Here is a 23,677-nt window from a genome sequence, read left to right as displayed (position 1 = left end):
CCACATTCAATATCTTGGTTATGGTAACTGACCAAGTATTGGTATCAGTATGGATTATCAATAGCACTGACAATATCTCAGTACTGATGACCAAGTAGTTTACATTTTTTGACATTTTTGCCCCTCATTTAAAACGTGAACTCCAGCCTGGGGGAGAGAACTGTTTAATAGCTTTTATTTTTCATATTGCTCTCCCTAAGTTGCATAAAAAGCAGACTCCGTACTGAAAACAGATGAAAAGGGGGGCTGGAATTTGTATTAATTCAGACTATAATGACTGTGAACTAGGGTGGGAAACGGGATTTGGGTCATCTAGGGCAAACAGCAAACTAGACAAAATGCAGACTTTCCTCTCACCCCTGTCATCAGTCAGTTTGTTTTAATTATTTAAAGTAGTTAGGGATCAGGACAAAACCAGTCACTTATTGTTCATCAGAGATACTTTCTTTGAACACCTCTTTATTTATTCCATGATTTCTACTATAAAACTGGAATCCTTACATCTTCCTCTGTTGACTGGGAGTGTATGATTACTACTTTTCCCCTCAAATCCATCAGCTAATTTCTGTTAAAGCTTTAGGTAGTGAATATCTGTCTAGACACCTTCTGAACACACGCATGGGCCAAGATTAAAAAAAAAAGTGTGTGTAAAGTTAGGCAGGCTATTAAGTCCATTTCTCGATGTGACGGGTTACCCCCCACTCCGGAGTGCCACCTGATGTCCTGGGGTACCACTGAGCCCGCCTGTTCCAGCAACTGAGCTACCTTACCCTGTCCTGCTAAGCCAGGCCCTCAAGCCTCCTCTAGCACACACACAGGTAGGGACACACCCAGCTGCAGAAAGACACGGACACTGAAATCAGTACTGCATGGGAAAGCTTTCAGCTAAGGAATTGCCCAGTACTCAAGTGCATGCCCACTCTGGAGAGTAGACCCAAAATTGTATTGTCTTGCACAGAGAACTGTACAGTGTAACCTAACTGAAATTTGCCTTCTCCCTCAATACGGAGAGAGATATGCACAGCTTTTTGCACCCACCCCCCCTTCCTGTGTTGTGAATTACACAAACTGGGTTTAAAACAAAAACAAGTTCATTACATACAAGAGATATATTTTTAATTATAAGGGATAGCCAACAGATCAAATCAGATTACCTTAGTAAATAACCCCCCCCCCCCCCCCCCCGCCGCAAACTGAGTTTAACACACTAGCTAGGTAGGATATAAATCAGCAAATTCTCAACCCTGAGTGATAAATAGGCTGGCAGATTCTTAAGGCACAAGCTGCTTTGGCTTTCTCAGGTTTTCATACACAGGCTAAAGATCCTTTTAGCCTGGGACTATCACTTCCCACAGTTCAGTCCTTGCCCCTCAGGTGTTGGAGAGTGAGAACCCCTTTGATGTCATTGTCCCCCTTTTTATATCTTCTTCTCACTCGCTGGAAAGCTCTTTTGCTGTGACCTAGGTCAAACAGTTCCCATTGCGTAGTGATACCTCTGAGATGTTTCTATTGTACACAGTTCCTGGGGTAATCCTTGTGCTTGTGTGCATTTCCTCAATAAGCCATTCACATTGTTTGGCCCTTTTACTGTCGTACCTGGCAGGCTGCTTGTGGGTGTTTTCAACCTCACAACATGTTTCAGTAACACATAGCCAAACTTTATAACTTCACATACAACGATAGCACATGCAATCCAATGAGATATTAATGTCTAGCAGAGCGAGCCTTTCAGAATACCTCAGAAGACATACTTTGTACAAAACTCATCCTAATTACATGACAGTGGTGAATATTGGGGTGTCACACTAGGTACCTAACTAAGTGGGGTCTGATTTTTTTTTTTCAAAAGTGCTGATCACCCAGAAGCAATCATGTGGAATCCCCATCATTAGAGGTTTTTAAAAACAGGTTGGATAAACACCTGTCAGGGACGATCTAGGTTTACTTGGTCCTGCCACAGCACAAGGGGCTGGACTTGATCTACACATCCTGCCATTGTTCCTCTGAACAATCTAGTCCCACAAAGATTAATATTAACTGTACTGGTTTGTTTGTTCACCAATATCTCCCTCTAACGTAAAGCTAGATTGTTACGCTCACAGTGACACTTTATCTACTTCTCCTTTCAATGATGATAGACTATCGATTTGCAACCAGCTATTACCTTATTGTTGTAAATCTTCCCTGTAATGAACATGCTAGTTAGTGATGGGAAAGGCTGTAAGACAATCGCAATTAAACACTCTGCTCTCTTGTCTGAGGATGCATGAGAAGCATATATTGTGGGCAAAGCCTTTCATTTTGGGATTTTATTTGTTTAAAATTGCCCAAGTATTTATCAGTGTTCATTACAAAAATTAAAAAATAAGTGAAAATCAGTGCATAAAATTAACGTAATAGTTTTCTGGGTAAATACGAGGATGGTTAATACTGAGAGGCAGGAGGACAGAAAAAAGCAACAAAGAGAAAAGGAAGAGTATTGAATGTAAAAGCAGCTTCAGGCTGTGGTGTATTTCATGAACTCTACATTAACAGTATGTATACATGTACCCATGCGTGTACAATGTATCTCTTCCACTACCTTGCCTTACTTTAACAGACAACCTTATATTTACACTGAGACTAATTTATTATTAACCTAGACACATCCACCTGTTTGTCACATACTTGAGTGCTCCAAAATTTAGGTGAAAATCAGTAAAACCTTTTGTAAAACCTGGGGATTTTTTGATAAAAGTTGGTTTAAAAAGAAAAACAAAAAAGAAGGGCCTTACTTATGGACTAGTAAATGAAGATAGCAAAACTGTAAAATGTACTTTTGAAAAAGTACTATTTTGGCAAAAAAGTGAGCGTTTCTCACACAAGGGTAAAAACTGCACATCTGCTAGGCCTGACAAACTAAGGCATGCAGGATATTTCCCCCCAAACCTCTACCTGGTGATCTCTCCCCCATAGACTTCAGTCTCATAATAATTCTTTTCAGTTCTCCAGAACCACTTGTGGACTAGGGTGGTTCTCCCCTCAGCATCCTTGTAAGCCCTGAACTGTCTAGAATGGGGTTATGCTCTCTGGACTGACGGCCTTCTTCCAGCTTCAGCCCCAAAAGAACTAACGAAGGCTGCTAGGCCCCGTCCTTGGTTAGTAATTTTGGCCAAGAACAGAGAAGTGCAGGACGACAGGCGAAGTTTCACCTTTTGTTGTCATGAATGAGTGATACTTTGCTTGACTGAAAATGCACTAGCTGACTGGAGGAATTCCTGCTATCTGCTTACTGGGAAAAGCTGGTAAAGACATTGCTCTGCATGGCTATATAGGGTGCAAGGCACCCTCTCATGCTCCTCCTGTATGGCAGGGAAGCAGCATCCCAGGGACTAACTCCGTCCCTCCCCCAATGCTGGCTGATAAACTGAGGGACGTACACTGCACCAAGCATGGACCTGATACACGGTATGTTCCTCTCCAGCCCCATTGCAAAGGAGACCCAATCTTGATCTGCTTCTCAAAGCACGAAAGGCAGCCCAACCTGGTGCTGCCTTATACAATGACCTTGTGGCAAAGCTACAATTTAGACCAATGAAATTGGCAACATTTCACGAGAAGAATATTTACTTTTGAAAATGAGTACTCAGGTGACTGACCCTCTCACACAGCTATAGTTGTCAGGCTCCCCACTTTGGATAACGTGTAAAAGAAGAGGGATCTGATTCTCCACATGCCACTGTAGCTCCACTGAAGTCAGTGAATTCCCCCCCACACACACACACAAGAATGAGCTGACACAAGGGCTATACACCAATTTAGTCTCTCATAACCCCCTGTTCTGAAGGCTTAAGAAGTGCATAGTTTTTATACAGACACTCTGCATAGGCATGAATTTCACCTTAATAAGAATGAGCAAAACCAGTCACTCTGCAAGCTCTATGCATTCAGGAATGTCTTTGGGTCACGGGTAAACAAACTCAACACTGCCTATAAATAAGGTGCACAGACTTGGTCACCTTTATTCCAACTAAAATTAATAGAATTGTGAACCCGTGCTGCCTTCTCAGCATAGCACCTGCTCTGTAACAGGCTGTCCAGAACTGCCATTTCAATTGCATGTAATGCTAGTTTTCCCTTTTCCGATTTGTTGTGTGATAATGCTGTGGCCCGAGGAATAATGGCCACGTTCTACTCAAGGCGTTATTGCATTTCAGAGGTGGGTGATGTGATTCCTATTTGTAAAATGCTTGGGGATTAAGAGCAGAGGCATTATATAAATGCACATTTATTACTATTAAAGCTATCAAGTTGCAGTGGGGGAGGTTTAGATTGGATATTAGGAAAAACTTTTTCACTAAGAGGGTGGTGAAACACTGGAATGCGTTACCTAGGGAGGTGGTAGAATCTCCTTCCTTAGAGGTTTTTAAGGTCAGGCTTGACAAAGCCCTGGCTGGGATGATTTAACTGGGAATTGGTCCTGCTTTGAGCAGGGGGTTGGACTAGATGACCTTCTGGGGTCCCTTCCAACCCTGATATTCTATGATTCTATGAAAGCTATTGGGGGGAAAGTGTTACTAAACATGGCTATTTCCATCATGCTAGATAAAATAAAGAAATGTTTTAGAATAAGTCTGATTGCTGCTAGCTATTTGAATAGCAAGAGTAGTAGTTTATTTGGGGTTTCTTGGTGTTTCAGTTTACTGTGCGACCTATTACTATGGATGTGAATCACTCTGCTATTTTTGTCTTTCAACGGAGTCCATCCTTAGTAGCATGTAACTCCTGTGTGCTCTCCGGCTTCATCTATACTGCAGTTTCCTCCATGTTATGAAACTTTTCGTGAATGAATTTTTAATTTAAATAATTCTGGTGGCTCGTGCCTCAATTTTTAAATAGGTATTTTTAAAAAAATTATCTTTAAAAAGTAGCTTTGGCAAAATTATGTTCTGTTCATGCCAGCTAGCATACCAGTGTCAACAGAAGTCATTCTTTAGACATGGATATAAACTGTAGGCAGATGGGGGATCCTTATTTCTCTAACTGATTTTCATGGCTCTGCCAATTATGACATCAACATTGGCATTTATCTGGAGCTGAAAGAAAGAAGAGCAGGGAGAGACAGGCAAGGTTGCCTTTAAGGACCCGATTCTGCAAAAAGAACTGTGCAAGTTGACTTTTTGGTTGTGCAGAGCCCTATAGAAATCAATGGGGAATTCACATGGGCACAGAGATCTGCTCATGCGGTTCTCTTTATCACATTCAAATAGACTTTGAAGGGCAAGTAATGAATGTGCATTATCTAATTTGTTTATTATAAATAGGCCCTGACCGAGAACCATAGATCCAAGCCACATACTGTCTTTAGGGAAATCTGACTCCAGATCCAACTACAAACTTCACAGCTTGGTTCCGGCTCTACTTTTTATTCATAGCAGATACACATTTGAGCTGATCCCTCAAACACAGAGTTCCTGGCGCTCTGCTTGATCGTAAAAGATTGCATGTTGAAGTTTGGAAGAGCGATGTCCTGTCCTGGTCTTCCTAGCAATGTTTTCCCCTCCTCAGTCGGTTATATTGCGTACTGTGTGCCAGTGGGTCATTTTCTTCTGTGCCTACAGCTGGCTGTCTTTCAGTATGTGAAGTTTTGGAGACTATTTCAGGATGAAAGGTCCTACATAAATGTTATATTATTTTATAGTATGCTCCATATACAAGCATACATTGTTAATGATGGGTCATATCTCAGATTGAAGTTTTTATTTTTCTAATCACTGGTCCAAGATGAGAGCTTCAGTCATGTATTGGTCCTCAAACGCCAAGATTTTCAAAGATGAGAGTCTAAAAGTTAGGCTCCTAAACTCATATTTAGGCCTAACTAAGTGACCTGATTTTCAGAGGAGCTGAGCAATGCCATCTCCCCTGGACTGCAACAGCTGACACCGTTTATAATATTTCTAGCCATGATGGTTTCTGAGGTATTGCACCTTAAATGTAATGCTGATCCCTTAGTGTAGCCGTGGGGTTTTTGCATTAGTCTAGGACCATTTTTAATAACCTCAGTACACATTTGGTCAGTGGCTTAGTTTATTTTTATTTTATCCCTTTCACTGCTACACATATTAGGTTTCACATACTATCAGCAATCCCCACTATGTTTATCAGCAACGCATACCCCTAGGGGAGCTTGGGGAGACCTGCTACAGTTTTAAACCCTGCTGAAACAACATTCTAGGGAAAGGTTTCAGAGTGGTAGCCGTGTTAGTCTGTATCAGCAAAAAGAATGAGGAGTTCTTGTGGCACCTTAGAGACTAACAAATTTATTTGGGCATAAGCTTTCATGGGATAAAACCCACTTCATCAGATGCATGCAGTGGAAAGTACAGTAGGAAGATATATACATACAGAGAACATGAAAAAAATGGGTGTTGCCATACCAACTCTAATGAGACGAATCAATTAAGGTGGGCTATTATCAGCAGGAGGAAAAAAACATTTGTAGTGATAATTAGGATGGCCCATTTCAAACAGTTGACAAGAAGGTGTGAGTAACAGTAGGGGAAAAGTTTCAGAGTAGCAGCCGTGTTAGTCTGTATCCGTAAAAAGAAGAGCAGTACTTCTGGCACGTTAGAGACTAACCAATTTATTAGCGCATAAGCTTTCGTGAGCTACAGCTCACTTCATCAGATGCATGGGGGCAATTAGATGGAGTGTAATGGGTAATTAGATGGAGTGTAAACCTCTGCAAAAGCCAACCTTTTGGTAATATCTATTGTTATACCCCTGCTCCTGGACACTTTTGACCTAACCTTGATAGCAGTCCCTCCATTTATTAAAATTTCATAAGGAAATGCAGTTCTGTAACAGACCACTCCCATTCCTGAAATTAATAGTCTCAATACAATCTTCCATGGCCTTTTCTGATGCCCAAGAAAATCCTATTGCAGTGCTGAAAAATTATCAGTTACATGTATGATTCACAGATACTAAGGTCAGAAGGGACCATTATGATCATCTAGTCCGACCTCCTGCACAACGCAGGCCACAGAATCTCATCCACCCACTCCTGCGAAAAACCTCTCAGTGATCTTGGTGTTGTGCAGTGAACTGCCAGTATGTGAGCTAGTGACTCTGGAGAGAGTGGCTTTTAAAAGATTCCACATATGGGAGAAATTGAAAAATATCTGCTGTTTATTTCTGGACTGTTACGCAGCATAATGAAACTTCAACCAATCTTCCATGTTGGAATACATCATTAATAGTGATGTTCAAAAATATCACTGTTCTGAACTTCCTCTTGCTATATTGTAGTTAAAAAAAAAAAAAAAGGGTAGTAGTTACTTTTCTCTTTGTGAATAGTCTAACCACCACACTCTACTAAAAAAAAAAATAATGGGGAAATACAAGTTTACCTTCAAACTTATTTTTGAAAAAAATCATATTTGCGCAGTGATCAAGCACAGAAAATATTAAATCTTTTATAGCCATGACTGGGCCGGGGAAAGGATTATAACGGAAACTGTTTTGCCGTCTTAACTATAATGATCACTATCATCAGGAGCTAAAATAGAGAAATCTATACTAAAAAGCAATCAGCATGTTCAAGGACCTGGTCTGTAAATACTTACTAATAATGTTCACACATGCATACAAGATCAGGATCAGGGCATAAATTATTATCCTGCCTCATAAAAATTCCACTGGACTGTGTTTCCAAAGTAGTCCATAAATAAAAGTTAAATGATTTCAGCATTATATATTTTTAATTATTGTAAGTCATCACCATGCTCATTTTAAATGCTCCATGACTGAGAATTTCAGGCTTAAGACTAGTATGGGATATTTCAGAACAAGATAAACAAATCAAACTTTGCTCTTGTGGCTTAAAGTGTAACCTAAGTGTCTCATCATTATTGCAGCTCTGAAATCAGTCTCAATCAACTTTCCTGTAGATTATAAAAAAAATATGATGGGGTACTGAATAATTATTATGGTGTGTAATGCAGTTCTTTTGATTATATACATTTATAGAATAAAACTGAACTGGAGTAAGAGTCCATTGGGAAACCCAAAATAAACTACAGCTTCAGAAATCAACATCTTTCTCCATCTTTGCTTGTTATAATATTATCTACAGAAAAGGAAATGCACGTCTATAAATATGGAGACTTTTATGGTACATTTTATATTTATATTATTTTGTTAGAGAGTCTATTTAGTTGAATATATATATATATATATATATATATATATAAGAATATGAAAGCAAAAAAAAAATAGTAGTTTCAAGTATGGGAAATATTACTCTCTGATGCAACAGCAGAAAGTGCCAAGAGATACGCAGGTTTTGTTCACACACAAACTTGACTGAAATAACTAAATCTGTTTTAATTCATGCCTTTAGTTATTTCAGTGCAAATCTGTGTGTGGATACTTACTTCAGAATAAGAGTTTCTTATTTTGATTTTGCTTACATTGGTAAAAAATTGACTTCAACTAAATTGTAATGGGACACTTTCATTCTGAAATAAGTGTGCACAGGACTTTCACTAAAATAACTAAAGGTGTGAATTAAAACAGATTTAATTATTTCAGTGCGAGCTGGGGTGCAGACCAGCCCTAAGGAACAGGTCTCAACACCTGTAATGAGTTACAACACATTTCTCAGAAAAAGTTTAATTGAATATAGCTGCTCGGATTGTGCACCTTACCTGGTTCCGTGCCCATCTGACAGATAGAAACCCTTCAAAGTACAGGGGCAGAGCAGTAATCCTCTGTCTCGCTTGGAAGATTCGTCGTGGGGCTGGTACAGGGATTTTCTCAGGCTTAGCCATCCTGCTCCCTCCCTATCCGCTGAATCTTGGCTGTGTTCTTTTCCTCTGTGTATTCTTGTCTGCTTATCTTTAGCCTCTGGCAAAGGAAAGTCGCCCCGGTTTGAGAGAACAAGTTGACGGTACAAAGAGGAAGTCTTGGTGGTTATTTTAAAATAAACAACACACCGCACAGACCCCTTTCTCACTGTATAATCCGAAGAGGAACAAGATTAAATGGATTAAAGGAAACTTTCCTAGCATGCTATTTGTATGTTTCCATCCTGCAGACCAAGGTTCACAATCACAAATGATAATTATGCCATTTCTTACCGGGATTATCATTATTGGATTTAGTCGGGGATCTGTCAGAGAAACCTCCTTCTCACAGTTCACAGACTCTGGAATCTTTACAGGTGACCTGCAAAGAAAGAGAGATTGTGCCCGTTTGCTTCTGAAATGTTTGTTTTGGCTTTTTAAAATTCCACTTGGCTTTTTACATTAAGAATGTCTGACGATTGCTTTTGCTGGAGATCTGGTGGAATTCTGACATAAGAGTGATTGAGAGAAGAAGGTATTTTTAGTGAAAACTGCTGTTTTTGTTGTTGATACATGTGTAACTCAGATTTCTGATAAACACTTGGGGCGGGGGGGGAACTTTCTTTGTGAAAAATCCATCATCCCCAAAAGTTCAGATAAGGTGTGGGAGAGATCCCTTTCCCAGGGTGAAATTCTGGCCCTACTGAAGTCAATGGCAAAACTCTTGTTGATTTCAACAGGGCCAGGATTTTTCTTCAGGTTTGCGTCCCTTCCAGAAATCCTCAAGAAAGAACAGGGACAGCAAGACATTGTGATATTTCTATAGGTAACAAACAAACAAAAAGTATTTGAAAACGTGCTCTAGAAAAAGGGAACACATTTTCCCCCGTTATTCTTGTGTGTTACCTTCAAGGCTCCTTTTCTGCTTCCCTGCAACCTTCACGCAGATCCAATAGGGCTTTAATATATGTGACCTGCTTGGGAGGCAACTTTTAGACTGTGCAATTGCTAGGCAAGGATAACAGAAAATCTGGTACTTCCCAGAACTATGTGAAAGTAAAATATCGATTTTTACTCCGCAAGTAATGACTTCTTGGAAAAATCCATATTATTAACTTTTTCTAAGAATTTATTAGATGGCAAATTTTTTACAATTGTGCTACTTTTGGCATATTTTTGTAGTAAAATGGCGCAACTTGACTCTACTGGGGAAATTCAGCAATGGGGCAAGATATGCACCATTTTTGTGACATTCAGTAGCTGAAGAGCGGCACTTACTGAACTCCCAGCCTTGGAAAGCCAGCACAATCTAAAACCACCATCAGTTCAAAGCAGAAATTAATATGTAATAACTGATGCATTCTTACTATATTTTGACAGATTACAGCATGATTTAGTGAAGGTTTTGACCCCAAAATTTTTTATATTTCAACTCAGAGGTAGACCCTTGAGGTCTAAAGCATTACTGTCTAAATAATACTAGACCTGACTGACAACTGTGCTGCAATTTATGTGGGTGTTTGTCTGTACATCATGAATGCAAAACGGGCGTAAAATGCTAGTAAATCAGAATGGTAGCATTATACGCACATTGCAGGCATGTGAATGACTATATAAATTTGTTAGTCTCTAAGGTGCCACAAGTACTCCTTTTCTTTTTATAAAAAGTGTAGGGTGTTGGAGAATCAGTTCCTCTGTTTAACTCTTAAGAATGCTTCTTTTTAATAAAATCACCAGAAACAGCATGTCACGTGTAGTGTAAAGATTCTCACACTTTAATCACCACTTTTCTGTAACAGTGTTTCCATATTAATGTACATCACTGTGTGATGTTTCTCTAAACAGAAGCTTGCTGTAGTAATCTTGTTTTGTCACTGATATTTAAATAGCAAGGATCTGTAAACCTCTTAACTATTCCTAAATAAATAAGGTTTCTTTTTTTTAAATACTTTTTTGGTTGTATTTTAAAGTGACTGTTTGTTCTCAGGGAGTTGCCTTCTCTGCTCTACAGCAGTGTGTGAGATAGCTTCCCTTTTGAATTTTTCATGATTTTTTGTTTGTTTTTTGTTTGTTTGTTTTTTTGAACACAAACTGTAGGATACGTTGTACCATTTAAGAGGTAACATTTAGACCTGTTTGAAGCTTCCCTTTCTTTTGAGACGTGCCATTTATGATGAAATGTCATCCATTATACCTTCCCTAGTGGAAAAGGTAATTTTCACAGTGAAAGAACTCCAACCTGTTCCCCAAAACTTCTTGTAACTTTGTTTTTATAAAACTAAACAAAACAGCAACCAAACAAACCCAAAATAAATTCCAGGCACATCTGCAATATTGTTTTATATTTTCATAAAACTTAGATTTTTCACTTGAGGCATCTGGCTCTAGAGGATCTCTTCAAAACCTCTGTTAAGATGCTAACCTATTCTGCATTGCCCTATGGCCCTTTTACTCTACTCCAGTGGAGCAAACGTACCATGAAGACAGCAGAGCTTTTTACCAGGGAATATCACTAGTACAGATGTTTTATGGATGGCACTGAACTGACTATAATGGCTCTCTGCTGCTCCCTTTGAACTCCAGTTTAGAAGGAATGCCAGGGCTACCACCACAGTGCCATTGAACTCCAGCTATTTTTGGCTGCCAGAAGAACCCCAACGGGCTACTCCAGCCTCAGACAAGTTAGAGCATCTCCGAGGCTGCAATTAGAAGACTTCAAAAGGTCTTTACTTTTAAATGTTTGCAGAGTCTAGTGTGTCTCTATGTACCTATGCAAATCCCATTACAACACACATTTTAAGTAAAGGCAGATGCAATTTTCTGGGACAAGAAAAGTAAAATGTTTGAGAAATTGCTCTTAGCTGAATACTTGATGTGATTGTGGGTCAGTTATGCCAATGGAGAAAGATGGTAGAAACTGCCAGAGCCATAGGGCTGATGTCTGGTTGATGTTTGTGGTGCTGGAAATGGCCCACCTTGATTATCACTACAAATCCCCCCCCCCGGCGCCCCGCTCTCCTGCTGGTAATAGCTCACCTTAAGTGATCACTCTGGTTACAGTGTGTATGGTAACACCCATTGTTTCATGTTCTCTATGTATATAAATCTCCTCACTGTATTTTCCACTGAATGCATCCAATGAAATGAGCTGTAGCTCACGAAAACTTATGCTCAAATAAATTTGTTAGTCTCCAAGGTGCCACAAGTCCTTCTTTTCTTTTTTAAAATAGTCATGGACAGTTAGACTGTGAATTTAAAAATAAGCTAGGCCTGACCACAAGAGAGGAACACTAGTAAAGAGGATATACTCAGCAGCACACAGGCTGGAACGGATGAAGAGCTGGAGCATGTGGCTTCTGCCAAAAGCAGACTTTGCAGCTTGTTGCCGAAAAGGGACCCGAATGATCAAATGACAGATTTTCCCTGTCCTTCTATGGGACAAATTTTCAAAAATGGCCTCTGATTCTTCAATTTTTAGGTGCTCACCTCTGGCACCAACAGCCTAGATTTTAGCAGAGCTAAGCACCAGCACTGGCTTCTATGAATCTCAATTTGAGTGATGGGTGCTCAGTGCTGCTAAAACATCAGGCCTTTGTATCCAGAGCTGGGCAGCCACAAAATGAGACACACATTTTACAGCACTTCACAAAACAAAGCCCCCAACATGGCCTTTTAGCTGTGAAAGGCATAATAAAAAAAATGTGGGCCTCAAAGCTAGAATAGCACCTGTCCCATGTTAGGCAGCCAATATGCAGGAGTGAGAATCTTGCACAGCGAGTACTGTATCTTAAGAGAATAATGTTACCCACCCTTGTGAACTGCTTTGGGTTCTGCAGCTGAAAACCACAGTTTATTGACCACATTTCTCCAGGGGGGTTGACTCAACCACCCAGAGATTCTACAGCTGGTCTGTAAACCACTGACTGAGGGGGTGTAGGCATTGGCTGTGGGTCTCAGAAGCTGGGATTCTAGCCTTGGATGTGCCCCTTTTCTTGCTGCGACAGTTTACTATTTACCACACTGTTCAGCGTGAAAGCATGAGGGGCTGCGAGTTCAGGACAGACTAGCTTAGCATGGGTGGTGCAACAAGAGGGTGAGTGGGGTGTATGTCTAGGAGCTTGCAAAGGGATGGTATATGAATGCACAATGGCATGGTGCGGGGACAGCACTGGGTGCAAAAGTGGCCACGTGTGAGTAAGAATGGGTGGCTGAGAGCAGGCAAGGCAGGGGTCTGTGTTTGAAAGGATGGGCACAGGACAGTGAGGGCTGTGCGGTAGGACGATGGAGTGTGGGGGGGGAGGCTGGTGTCTGTGTGAGGCAGCAAAGCGTGGGGGGAGGTGACAGCATGCATGGGGCAATGGGGGGTAAAGGGGTAGTTCGGGGGGGGGAAGGGCGCGGGTACGCAGTGAAACAAAGCCAAGGGGGGGGGGCGATGGGGCTGGGTGTGAGGGAGACGGGGGAGGGCGCGCGGGGTCTGCCCAGACGGCAGGGCTGGGGGTAGGAGGGGGCGAGGCGGGTGTGCGCAGGCCGGGCACAATGGGGACCTGTGGGGTGGAGGGATGCGCGGGGGGCGGGGGTACGAGCGCGTGCGCGTGGGGGGCGGGGCGGGGGGTACGGGCGCGTTTGCCTGGGGGGCGGGGCGGGGGTACGGGCGCGTGTGCCTGGGGGGCGGGGCCGGGGTACGGGCGCGTGTGCCCGGGGAGCGGGGGTACGGGCGCGTGTACCTCGGGGGCGGGGCGGGAGTACGGGCGCGTGTGCCCGGGGGGCGGGGCGGGGGTACGGGCGCGTGTACCTGGGGGGCGGGGCGGGAGTACGGGCGCGTGTGCCTGGGGGGCGGGGCCGGGGTACGGGCGCGTGTGCCCGGGGAGCGGGGGTACGGGCGCGTGTACCTGGGGGGCGGGGCGGGAGTACGGGCGCGTGTGCCTGGGGGGGCGGGGCGGGAGTACGGGCGCGTGTGCCTGGGGGGGCGGGGCGGGAGTACGGGCGCGTGTGCCTGGGGGGGCGGGGCGGGGGTACGGGCGCGTGTGCTTGGGGGGCGGGGCGGGGGTACGGGCGCGTGTGCCTGGGGGGCGGGGCGGGAGTACGGGCTCGTGTGCCTGGGGGGCGGGGCCGGGAGTACGGGCGCGTGTGCCTGGGGGGCGGGGCGGGGGTACGGGCGCGTGTGCCTGGGGGGCGGGGCGGGGGTACGGGCGCGTGTGCCTGGGGGGCGGGGCGGGGGTACGGGCGCGTGTGCTTGGGGGGCGGGGCGGGGGTACGGGCGCGTGTGCTTGGGGGCCGGGAGTACGGGCTCGTGTGCCTGGGGGGCGGGGCCGGGAGTACGGGCGCGTGTGCCTGGGGGGCGGGGCGGGGGTACGGGCGCGTGTGCCTGGGGGGCGGGTGTGCGAAGTAGCTCCCTGTCTCGCCTCTGACCCCTCCCGGCTCGGGCCGCCGACTCTATGGGACAGAGAGGCTCGTGCGCAGGCGCAGCACCCACCGGCGGGCGGTGAAGAGGGAACGGCTGTCTCTGACGCACGCCCCCGTTAACCAATGAGCGTTTCTCACCCCCTCCCTCAGCGGGAGCGCGTGCGCAGTGGAGGCGCCCCCGAGTTTTCAAATCGCCGGAGCGGCGAAGGGCGGCGCGCGCGCGCGCGCGCGGGCGCGCACGGGGCGCGGTCTGGTTCGGGAACGGCCGCGGCGCAGGCCTGGGGGAGCGCTGGAGCCGACATGGCGGAGCCGCTGGTGAGAGAGCCGGGTCCTGCCCCCGCGCCCGCATCATGGCTGCTCGCGCCGCCGCTCCCGCCTTGGGTGCGGGCTGAGGCTGCTGCGGGGTGGTGGTTCCCAGGGCGGGGTTCGGGAGGGTGAATGTGGGGCTCCTACCAGGGCGTAGTGACTTCTTGGGTGTGTTACGGTGGCGCCCAGGAAACCCCCCCCCCGCCCCCGGGGGTAGTCCGCGGTGGCTGGTGACGGAGCGATGGTCGCAGTGGGGGAGGGTGTAGGTTGGATGTCAGGAAACACGGTTTCACCGGGAGGGCGGGGAAGCCCTGGAATGGGTTCCCCGGGGAGGTGGCGGAATCTCCCTCCTTCGGGGTGTTTAAGGTCCGGCTTGACAGAGCCCTGGCTGGGGTGATTTAGTGGGGGGTCGGTCCTGCTTTGAGCGGGGGGTGGGACTAGATGCCCTCCTGAGGGCCCTTCCAACCCGGATCTTCTGTGATTAGGTGTGTTATGGTAGCGCACAGGAGCCCCACAGGGGGTAGTTATTTCTTAGCTGTGTTATGGTAGCGCCCAGGAGCCTCCTGGGGGGGGGTAGGTCATTGCTCAGGTGTGTTATGGTAGTGACCAGGAGCCCCACTGGGGGTAATTATTTATTAGTTATTTTATAGTAGCGTCCAGGAGCCCCCCCCCGGGGGTGGTTAGTTCTTAGATGTGTTGCGCTAGTGACCAGGAGCCCCACCGGGGGGTAGCTATTTATTAGGTGTGTTACGGTAGTGCCCAGGAGCCCCCTCCCCTGGGGGTAGTTATTTCTTAGGTGTAGCCCCACAGAGGGTAATCATTTATTAGGTGTATTACGGTAGCACCCAGGAGCCCCTCAGGGGGTAGTTATTTCTCAGGTGTGTTATAGTCGTGCCCAGGAGCCCTCTCCGCATGCAGGTATTTACATGTATTACAGCAGTGCCCAAGAGCCCTGGTCATAGGCCAGGGCCCCATTGTGCTCTGCATTGTACATCCTTCCCTGTGGAGCTGGCTGACTGCCTAAGCGTACAACAGTGGGTAGAGCCAGTCATATATGGGTCGGCTGTCCACTCTACCTGTGACACAGGCCAGCCCATCTCCCCTGGAGTCTCCTCCTTGTTGCAAGTGGGGTGATGCTGCCCTGTGTGATGGCAGCTGCCTGTTGCAAGCCAGGTGGATTTTCCTGGCTTCTTAGGGCTTGTCTACGCTACCTGCCAGTTTGGCAGGCAGCGGGTAGTCGATTTATAGACACGATAAATAGACGGCTGAGCGCTCTCCTGTCGGCTCAGGTACTCCACCAGAACAAGAAGCACAAGTGGAGTCGATGGGAGAGTGTCAGCTGTCGACTTACTGTCGTGAAGACACCATGGTAAGTAGATCTAAGTATGTCGACTTCAGCTATGTTATTCACGTAGCTAAAGTTGCGTATCTTAGACCTTCCCCAAGTGGTAGTGTAGACAAGCCCTCAGTCTCCTGTGCTGGGGCTCTTTGTCTCACCCAAGAGGATGTTTAGGAAGTGCCTATCATCCAGACATTTAATGTGCTCGATAATCTGTTTTCTAGTACTCCCTGCTCCAGCAGGGTCCTCATTAAACTCAACAATTCCCAGCAGTTACTGCACACTGGGGTTGTTGGAGAAGTTTCTCTATGTGGTTAGAATAGGAAATAACTATGGTAACTGGTATATAATGGCAAATGTTGACTTGTTAATGGTGACCTGCAAAGGGTGGAAGGAAGTCTGTGTTCTTTATGATGCTTCTTTATGATGTACTTAGTTCCAGACCTGAATTTCTAATATTTAAAATATGTAGAAGAACCATGGGATTATGACATCACAAAAGACTGGAACCTCAGCAGTTTAAATGGAATGGATTTTTAATGGTGACTTAAAAAAAAAAAAGAAATTGTTCAAAACATTTATGAGAAAGAAAGTCTTTGTTGAAGTTCCAGAATTCCCAATTCTTTAGTTAAGGTGTGAGAGGTTTTCATACACATTTGAGATTACCAACGAGTTCTCCAGCAATTTCAGGGCAGGTCAGGTTTGACATTCTTAATATTTCTTGGGATAAATAAAGAAAACATAAGCAGACTTTTTTTGCTAAACTAATTTTTAGTCCTTTTTTAAGCAATTGATTCATGAAGAAGCAAAAAATGGGCTCAATTAAAAAAAATTTTAATTAAAAAATCATTTGCAGTTCATTTTTAATGGTGACTTCTGTAGGTCAGTCTAAGTAATCATTCTGAGATGCAGACAAATGCTTTTCACTGTTTGTTCACTGGAAGAGTTTGTAGATTAATTACCAATAGCTTGTTCTACCATGTGTATTACATATGTGTTTTAAACTTGATCTCTCATCACAACACTGTTGTTAAGCAGGCTTCCACAATGTAATACATGATTTCCTATCAAACTTAGTTTTACAGTAGTTGGATTTTGTGTGAACTTTGTGCTATTGTGTTTAAAGTTCCTCAGGTTGTTTTCCTCAGCTGTTAGAGAGTCTCATAAATGTTAAATATTCCTGTCTCCATTTTCTGGTAGCAGGTCCTGGACATGGCCTTCTAAGGACTATGAGAAACAGAATTAGCAACAAGTAAAATTTTCTCAAGCAATACCATATCCATAGGATTCTAACTCTTCAGTCTTCTGCTTCTCATGTGATACAGGTGGGATCTGCTCCAGATCTTAATGATGGCTTTGAGTTACAAGTAGCTGTACACTCAGATTCACAGGTCACATTTTGACCATTGTATCTCGGCTCCCTCTACATCCTTCCCAACTGGTATCTTTCTAACCACGTTCAAGCAATGGAACTCCCTGTTGGATCTGCACCTCTGCTGCTGGTTCTTGCTCTCTGATTTTTCCAGACTTTGTTCCATGCATTAGACTAATAGCATTCTAGTCACTCATTCTTATTTAAGAAATAACTTGTAACTTGTTCTTGATCCATCTGTATATTGGATTACATGATCTGGACCTCCATGACTTCTCTGCTACTGCTTTTCTTGACAGTATAGTCTTGGGGGTTCATTGTTGCCTGGTGTCATAGTCAACGAATAGGTTTGTGGTCAAGGCTCTGGTCCTGCAGATGTTTCTCCATTAACACGATCACTGTTTGCTTTGAATCAGCTCTTGTACTGTCATTGGGTTTTGATGCTTGAGGAAGATTGCTTCATGTTAAGTGGTGGCTTTGATGTATATGGGATACTGCTTTGTTCTATTCTTCACCTCAGAGCCCTTTGGATTTATCTTGATGCGCGGCTGCTCTAGTTATTTCTTCACAGGATGTCATCCTTGTCCCTGTCTAGCTGGTGGAAGAATGGAAGTTCAGAGGCATTAAAGTGTCCACTGAGTGCAGTTTTGCATTCAGTCATCCCTAGGCCTGAGAGCTGTATTCATTGCCTGGGAGTCTAGTACAGTGTGATGCTGAGTGTTGGATGTGCCAGAAGATGTTATCAAGGACCCCATTAGGTTGAGACAGAAATTCCTGAAATTCTGTCTTAGGTCCCCTGAGAGACACTCTGCTAAAAGCTGTCCTAAGGCTGATCTAAACTGTTTTCAAAGTTGTCTACCTCAAAGCACAAGCCTGTAATTTCTCTGCTGAGTGCTTGGATACTCTGCAGTAGCATTACTCAGGTTGGCATAATCCCAGCAGTGCCATTTTGAAGCTTGTCTTGAAACAGTTTGTATCTTCATACAAGCTAAAAATCTCTCGTTTGAATAGTTTTTTGTGCATTATTATTGGGGCTTTGTTCCTGTGACAGTTTGGGGGAGCAGTATGTGCAATCTATTCATTCTTTTTGATATTGGGGTCTTTTTATATGTATCTATGTCAGTCTGCAGACTCCATTTGTGATGTGTTTTTTTACCTTGTCTGTTGTCCTGTTACCTCCATGCCAGACTTAAATTCCAAAGGTTGATGGCAAAGGGCTAACAGGTTCTTGATTTAAGTGCTCTCCCATTGACATGAATCATTCTAAACAATTGGCTGACTACTGTCCAGGAGAACTGGCTTGTCAGAGGAGAGAGCGCCTATCAGTAAAGTGACCTGGTAAGTGTGTTGGATCACCTGAAGAGGCTGATCCAGGGGAAGGGACTTGTGTTAATTTAGATGGAACCAAGGTGTTAACATGACTCTGTAACTGTTGAACATTAAACATTGAGGGGCCCTCCTGGTTCTAGGGAACGGGCAATGGGTAACATTGTTGCAGCTCTTAGAAGGGGGGGGCTAGATACAAGATTTATCGACAGTCTGGTGTGTGACCAAGAAGAGGCGCTCTCCTAAAGCTGTGACAGCTCCAACCTAAGTGCTCTGAGGTAGTGAAATATCCAATAGCTCTCTTAATATACCATTGTTGCTACCTTTGATGAAGTAGCTTGTCATCTCAACCAGCCTCTGACTACTCTGCCTTAAAATCTAATGGCAATGACTGAATACAAATAGTGCCAAAGACAACGCAGAAGAACTGCAGGACCAGAGTCATGACAATATACCTATGTGGTGTTAATTATAGGAATATTCTGGCAATTTTCTTCAGTCGCCTGCATGCCCATCCTTGCAATGTTACAAGCTCAAGGTTAAAAACCCCAAGGACTTATTAGTGGAACAAAGCCATCAGCCCCCTTTTTGGGGGGGGTGGGGGATGGGTTACCTCTCTGACAGGAAGAACCGTATTGAAATACTGTTTGTAGCCATTGATTCTTGCTTAAAAAGGACCTAGGTAGGAAGGTTCCAGAGCAGGGTGCCAGATTCACTTGGAGGAGAGGGCTGAATTCTGTTTAATTATGGTATAAATTCAGGACTCTCCAGTCTCCACAGTAGAATTCATAGTGGAATACACAGTAGAATTCACTGATGCCAGTAGGAGATTTATACAGCTTGAGAGAAGAAGAATTGTATTTGTTCAGTGCTTTATTGTTGCATTAATCGTCAGTGAGAAAATAAGCTCCCCTTTAAACCCACTGCTATTTCTGCCTTTTGTTTCTGTTTCTGTTCCCCATCCTCATTTCCCTGTTTCTCTCTTCCTTCCCAGTTTGAGAGTCTTAGTTCCCAGCCTAATGAGCATCCTCTCCCCTTCTCCATTCCATCCACTAAATACTGCTGGGGGAATTCTGCACCAAAAAATTAAAACTTCTCCACACACTATTTTAAAATTCTGCAAAATAATACAATATAATCACACCAATTTCAATTATTTTGGTAATTTATTTCAAAATACTTCTCAGCAAGAATGTAACAATACAGACAAAAAAAAGATTCAGGAAATGTTTTTTGACAAATAGATTCCTCACTGGGCATATTAATACAGAACTCTGAGTAATAATTCATTTAAACCACAGTATAAAACTGTATTTCCTGCACTCCTCAGAAGAAGTGCAAAGGCTTGGAGGAGTCAGGGGTAATGGAGGAGCGGAGGGAGGGAGAAATAATTGCTGGGAAGGAGCCTGGGTATGAACTTGAAGTGGTGTTGGGTATGGGTGGGAAAAGTATGGAACAGGTTTTTGAGGGGGGCAGGGAGGGATTATTGGGGAGTATCCCAGGCAGATCCTGGCTGACTCCTAGTCTCTCCCTTCAGTCAGGCACATCTGCCCCTGTCCCCATGTGTCTCTGCCATCCTCCTTCCCCCCGTATCTCTGTACCCCCTCTGCCCATGTGTCCCTGCACCTCCTCAGCCAGTCCCATCCCCATATCTCCATGTGTCCCTGCATCCCCTGTCCTCATGTGTATCTGTGCCCCCGCAAAGCCATCCCCCTGTAGCACTGAACCCCCTACCACTCTGCCCATGTGGCCCTGCACCTCCCCCCCCCATGGCCCTGCGCCTCCACTCCCATTCATCCCCCTTCCCCAGTCTAGCCCTTATGAGTCCCTGTTTGTGACTCCCCCCAGCAGTCCCATGTTGTCTGTTTCCCTATTTCCCCTGTCTCCTGACCTGGCCCGATAGGCGTTGTGAAGAAGCCAGGCTCTTTCTCTTCCCTATCCTGGCTGGGAATGCAGCTGTGGCCCGAGGTGGGGAGCAGGACTGGGTGCAGGGCCGGGAGCTGGGGCCGGCCTGCTGCGCTCCTCCGAATGTTCTCTTTGCCTCCCTAGGGAGATGCACCCCACACTTTTGGGACCTTCTGGATTAAACTATTTAAATGACACTTCAGTGCCAACATTAAGGTGATGCTCCAGTCAGATCGATAGAAGACATGGGAGTTCATCCGTTTATCATTGTTTCATGTGGTCTACAGACTCAGGGAGACATTGTTCATTTAGAAAACATTCATTGTTCATTTAGAAAAATTATCTCTGCAGTCATGATGACTAGAAAGTTTTTTTTAAAATGAAAGCTTAGATTCTGGAGAACCTGAATGTCATGTGTGCCATGTAATTAAATCATGCTGTCTGGATGCTTTACACCCCTATTTTAGAGGTAAGCTGAGTTACTGGCTATTGGTATACATGTATCCCCATGTGTGGGTACAGCTACATGTGTGGGTACAGCTACCAGTACTGTAGAGGGCCAAAAAGCATCAGCTAAGGGAGTTCCTACTTGTTTCACACCAGCACAAAATCAAAGCCTGGGAATCCTCTGGACTGATGTACTCAGGGAACAAGAATTAGTTAAATAATTTCAATTTCTTTTCTTTTTCAAGCAGTATCATGTTTGATAATAAGAAATTGACTTTTGTTTTTTAACAGAATCATTTAAAAAATGACTACAGAGCAAGATTCTGCAACGGAGAAGGGTAATTAATTTGTGCTTGCATTTTAAATTTTAATTCTTAGATACTGACCACTTGTGAAAGTTATGTTGGTTTATATCAGTAGGTTAATATCATAACTGCAGTCTATCAGCTATATCCCTCTAAATTGGTTTTCAAACTTGCTTTGTGTTTTGCTTTTATTTTTGTGATGTGGCTATGTGGAAGTTAAGATTTTAAATACTAAAGTAGTGATACTGAAAGCATCTCATTTTTGCCCCCTCTTGGATGTCATGGACAGTTGAGCAATCCTCAGTTAAACAGAGTATTCGAAGGTGGACATGGACAAGTGAGTGCATGGTTGGTCACTCAGAAGTCAGTTAATGCCAGTGTTTAGGTTGTGTACATAACCTTAATCTTGCTTTTTGCTTCTTAGCTACTACGTTACCCCATCCAGAAACCTTTTGATTTGCCTCTGGGTAAGACAGTGAGTGAAGGTAGGGCCTGTTGATACTCCCTTCTCTGGCCCCAGGATCTTTTCAGAGCATTGATTTCAGCCACCCCAGGTTGGATAGAGGTGTTGGTGGTGAGGGTGGAGGACTTGCAGGCCTCTCTTACCAAGCTATTTGTCAAAGTGCTATTGGAAGGGGGTGGATGCTGGCAGTTCTGGAGCCGGAAGCTCAGTGCTCACTTCAGGGACAAACCTGCTGTGCTTTCACTGAATTTTACTTGATGGGGGGAAATTTCTGTTTCCGTTCCCCTGTCTATCCTAGCTTCCAATGCGGATGGGGTTACAATTGTGCAGTCTCATCTGCGCCCCCACCAACTGACCCTCCAATTTTTTCCTGAAAGTTGCATGTTTTTCTCCTAATTCCCTCATCTGACTCCTACTTCAGGAGTTCAGGGGGGAAAAATCCTTCTGTTAATCCCTGCTGTTTCCCCTCTGAGGGAAAAGGCAATGTTCCATCCTGAAGTTAAATTAGACTTATGTGTGTATGAGGAAGAAGTGGGAGGTAGCTGGAAGTGCTCCTTTTTTCCTTTCCTTCCCACACCTTAGGGCTGCTACCCCTGGTTCAGTTAGTTGCTGCGATCCCTGATGACTTCTTCCTAGCTGATGCAGGACTCATGGGGTGGGCAGGTTGGCTTTTGCCTGCAGAAAGGAAAAAGACAATAGGGGATGCCTAAAAATTAAAGTTATTTTAATTTAGTTTTTAACAGTGACAAATGTCAATGAGTAGAACTGCACTATGAGGTTGTTCTTGCGATCTTAACTTTGGCTTTTCCAACTTCTGAGTGTTTACACCAAGCAACTAGAGTGTTTCCAACCTAGCTTTTTCAGTTTCACAACTGGAAATATTTGGCTAGGCACCACAGAAATGACCTGTCTAATGCACTGTAGGCAGTAGGAACCCCTCTCTTGCTCTCACCATAGCTAGTCTACTGGGTAAAGCCCCTTTCAGAATTTTCAGGTATGCTTCATTGGCCTTTGTGCACCTTAACAGTCTTCAGGAGTTGTTCCTCAATCTATTCCTCCACTGCAAGTTCCACTGGGGACGTTATTCAGCCCCTTCACACTTTAGTTTCGGCAGGAGCCATTTCCCTCTTTGTAGTTGTCCCTGCCAATTCTCAGTAATACATTTTGTTATTGTACTATGCATTTAAGTCCCACATGCATATGCTGGGAGTCCGCTTTTAGGTGCACACTTTATTAGCTTAGTGAAAAAATCTACCCTACTTGCCTAATATCTGATTTTTAAAAACTTGTGACATATTCATTTAAAAAAACCAGTTTGTTCCTATCCTCTAGGTAGTGATACCCAATGAGGGCTGCTCTCATGCCAGATTTCACCTCTCATTTTCAAACTGTTTTACCTGTATGACAGTTTAGGAAAAAAATTGTAAATTTTGTTCTATGGGCAGAAGACATTCCTTCACTCCCCTCACACTCAACATTGGTTGAGCTGTTTTCCATTGAATTTAAAAAAAAAACAACCCAAGACAAAAAGCGAACCAAAACACTCCATACAGAAGGTTAAGCATGGTAAATGAAAAGTTTACAGGAAGTTATGAACTAATGGAAATAGCAATGACACTGTCAACCATTATGTAATGTTGAGCATAGTGCTTGCTGCTGCATATGCTGAGATAAACAGGCTACGTGCAAATTTTAAGTGGGTAACTTTTTACTGCAAATGATTCTTCCAATGTATTTTTTTCCTTCTTCCCTCTAGAAAACAACAGATTAATGTACAGCCAGGCCAAAATGTACTGAAAATTATACGAGATTGTTTTGAAAGTAAGCTTCTAACTTTTGTCTGTAATTTTTATCTTTGATTGATCTTTTTATGAGCGAGTTGTAACACTCTCCTTAATCTCACGTAGTGGAAAAGGAGTAGTTGTATAAACGGTTTGATTTTTCATGTAGCATGTTTATAGCGTAATGCAAAAAAATGCAATG

General features: G+C 44.1%; 2 protein-coding genes across 3 annotated transcripts in view; one reads left to right on the top strand and one right to left on the bottom strand.

Moving 5' to 3' along the window:
• Positions 1-8,813, bottom strand: part of STAP1 (signal transducing adaptor family member 1) — a 28,433-nt gene extending 19,620 nt beyond the window's left edge. Inside the window, exon 1 of the mRNA XM_073340006.1 lies at positions 8,691-8,813. Coding sequence (XP_073196107.1) covers positions 8,691-8,813 — 123 coding nt within the window. The remainder of the gene's footprint in view (positions 1-8,690) is intronic.
• Positions 8,814-14,453: 5,640 nt separating this feature from the next.
• Positions 14,454-23,677, top strand: part of CENPC (centromere protein C) — a 68,816-nt gene continuing 59,592 nt past the window's right edge. Inside the window, exons 1-4 of one of the 2 annotated variants that reach the window (XM_073340249.2) lie at positions 14,468-14,546; positions 15,827-15,906; positions 21,218-21,264; positions 23,451-23,515. In XM_073340249.2, coding sequence (XP_073196350.1) covers positions 15,862-15,906; positions 21,218-21,264; positions 23,451-23,515 — 157 coding nt within the window. In that variant the 5' untranslated portion in view covers positions 14,468-14,546; positions 15,827-15,861. Of the gene's footprint in view, positions 14,547-15,826; positions 15,907-21,217; positions 21,265-23,450; positions 23,516-23,677 lie in introns of both variants that reach the window. The other variant, XM_073340250.2, reaches the window with a different exon arrangement.

This window comes from Lepidochelys kempii, chromosome 4, assembly GCF_965140285.1.
Source record: "Lepidochelys kempii isolate rLepKem1 chromosome 4, rLepKem1.hap1, whole genome shotgun sequence".
Taxonomy (NCBI): domain Eukaryota; kingdom Metazoa; phylum Chordata; order Testudines; family Cheloniidae; genus Lepidochelys; species Lepidochelys kempii.
This window is presented reverse-complemented; position numbering and strand designations above follow the sequence as displayed.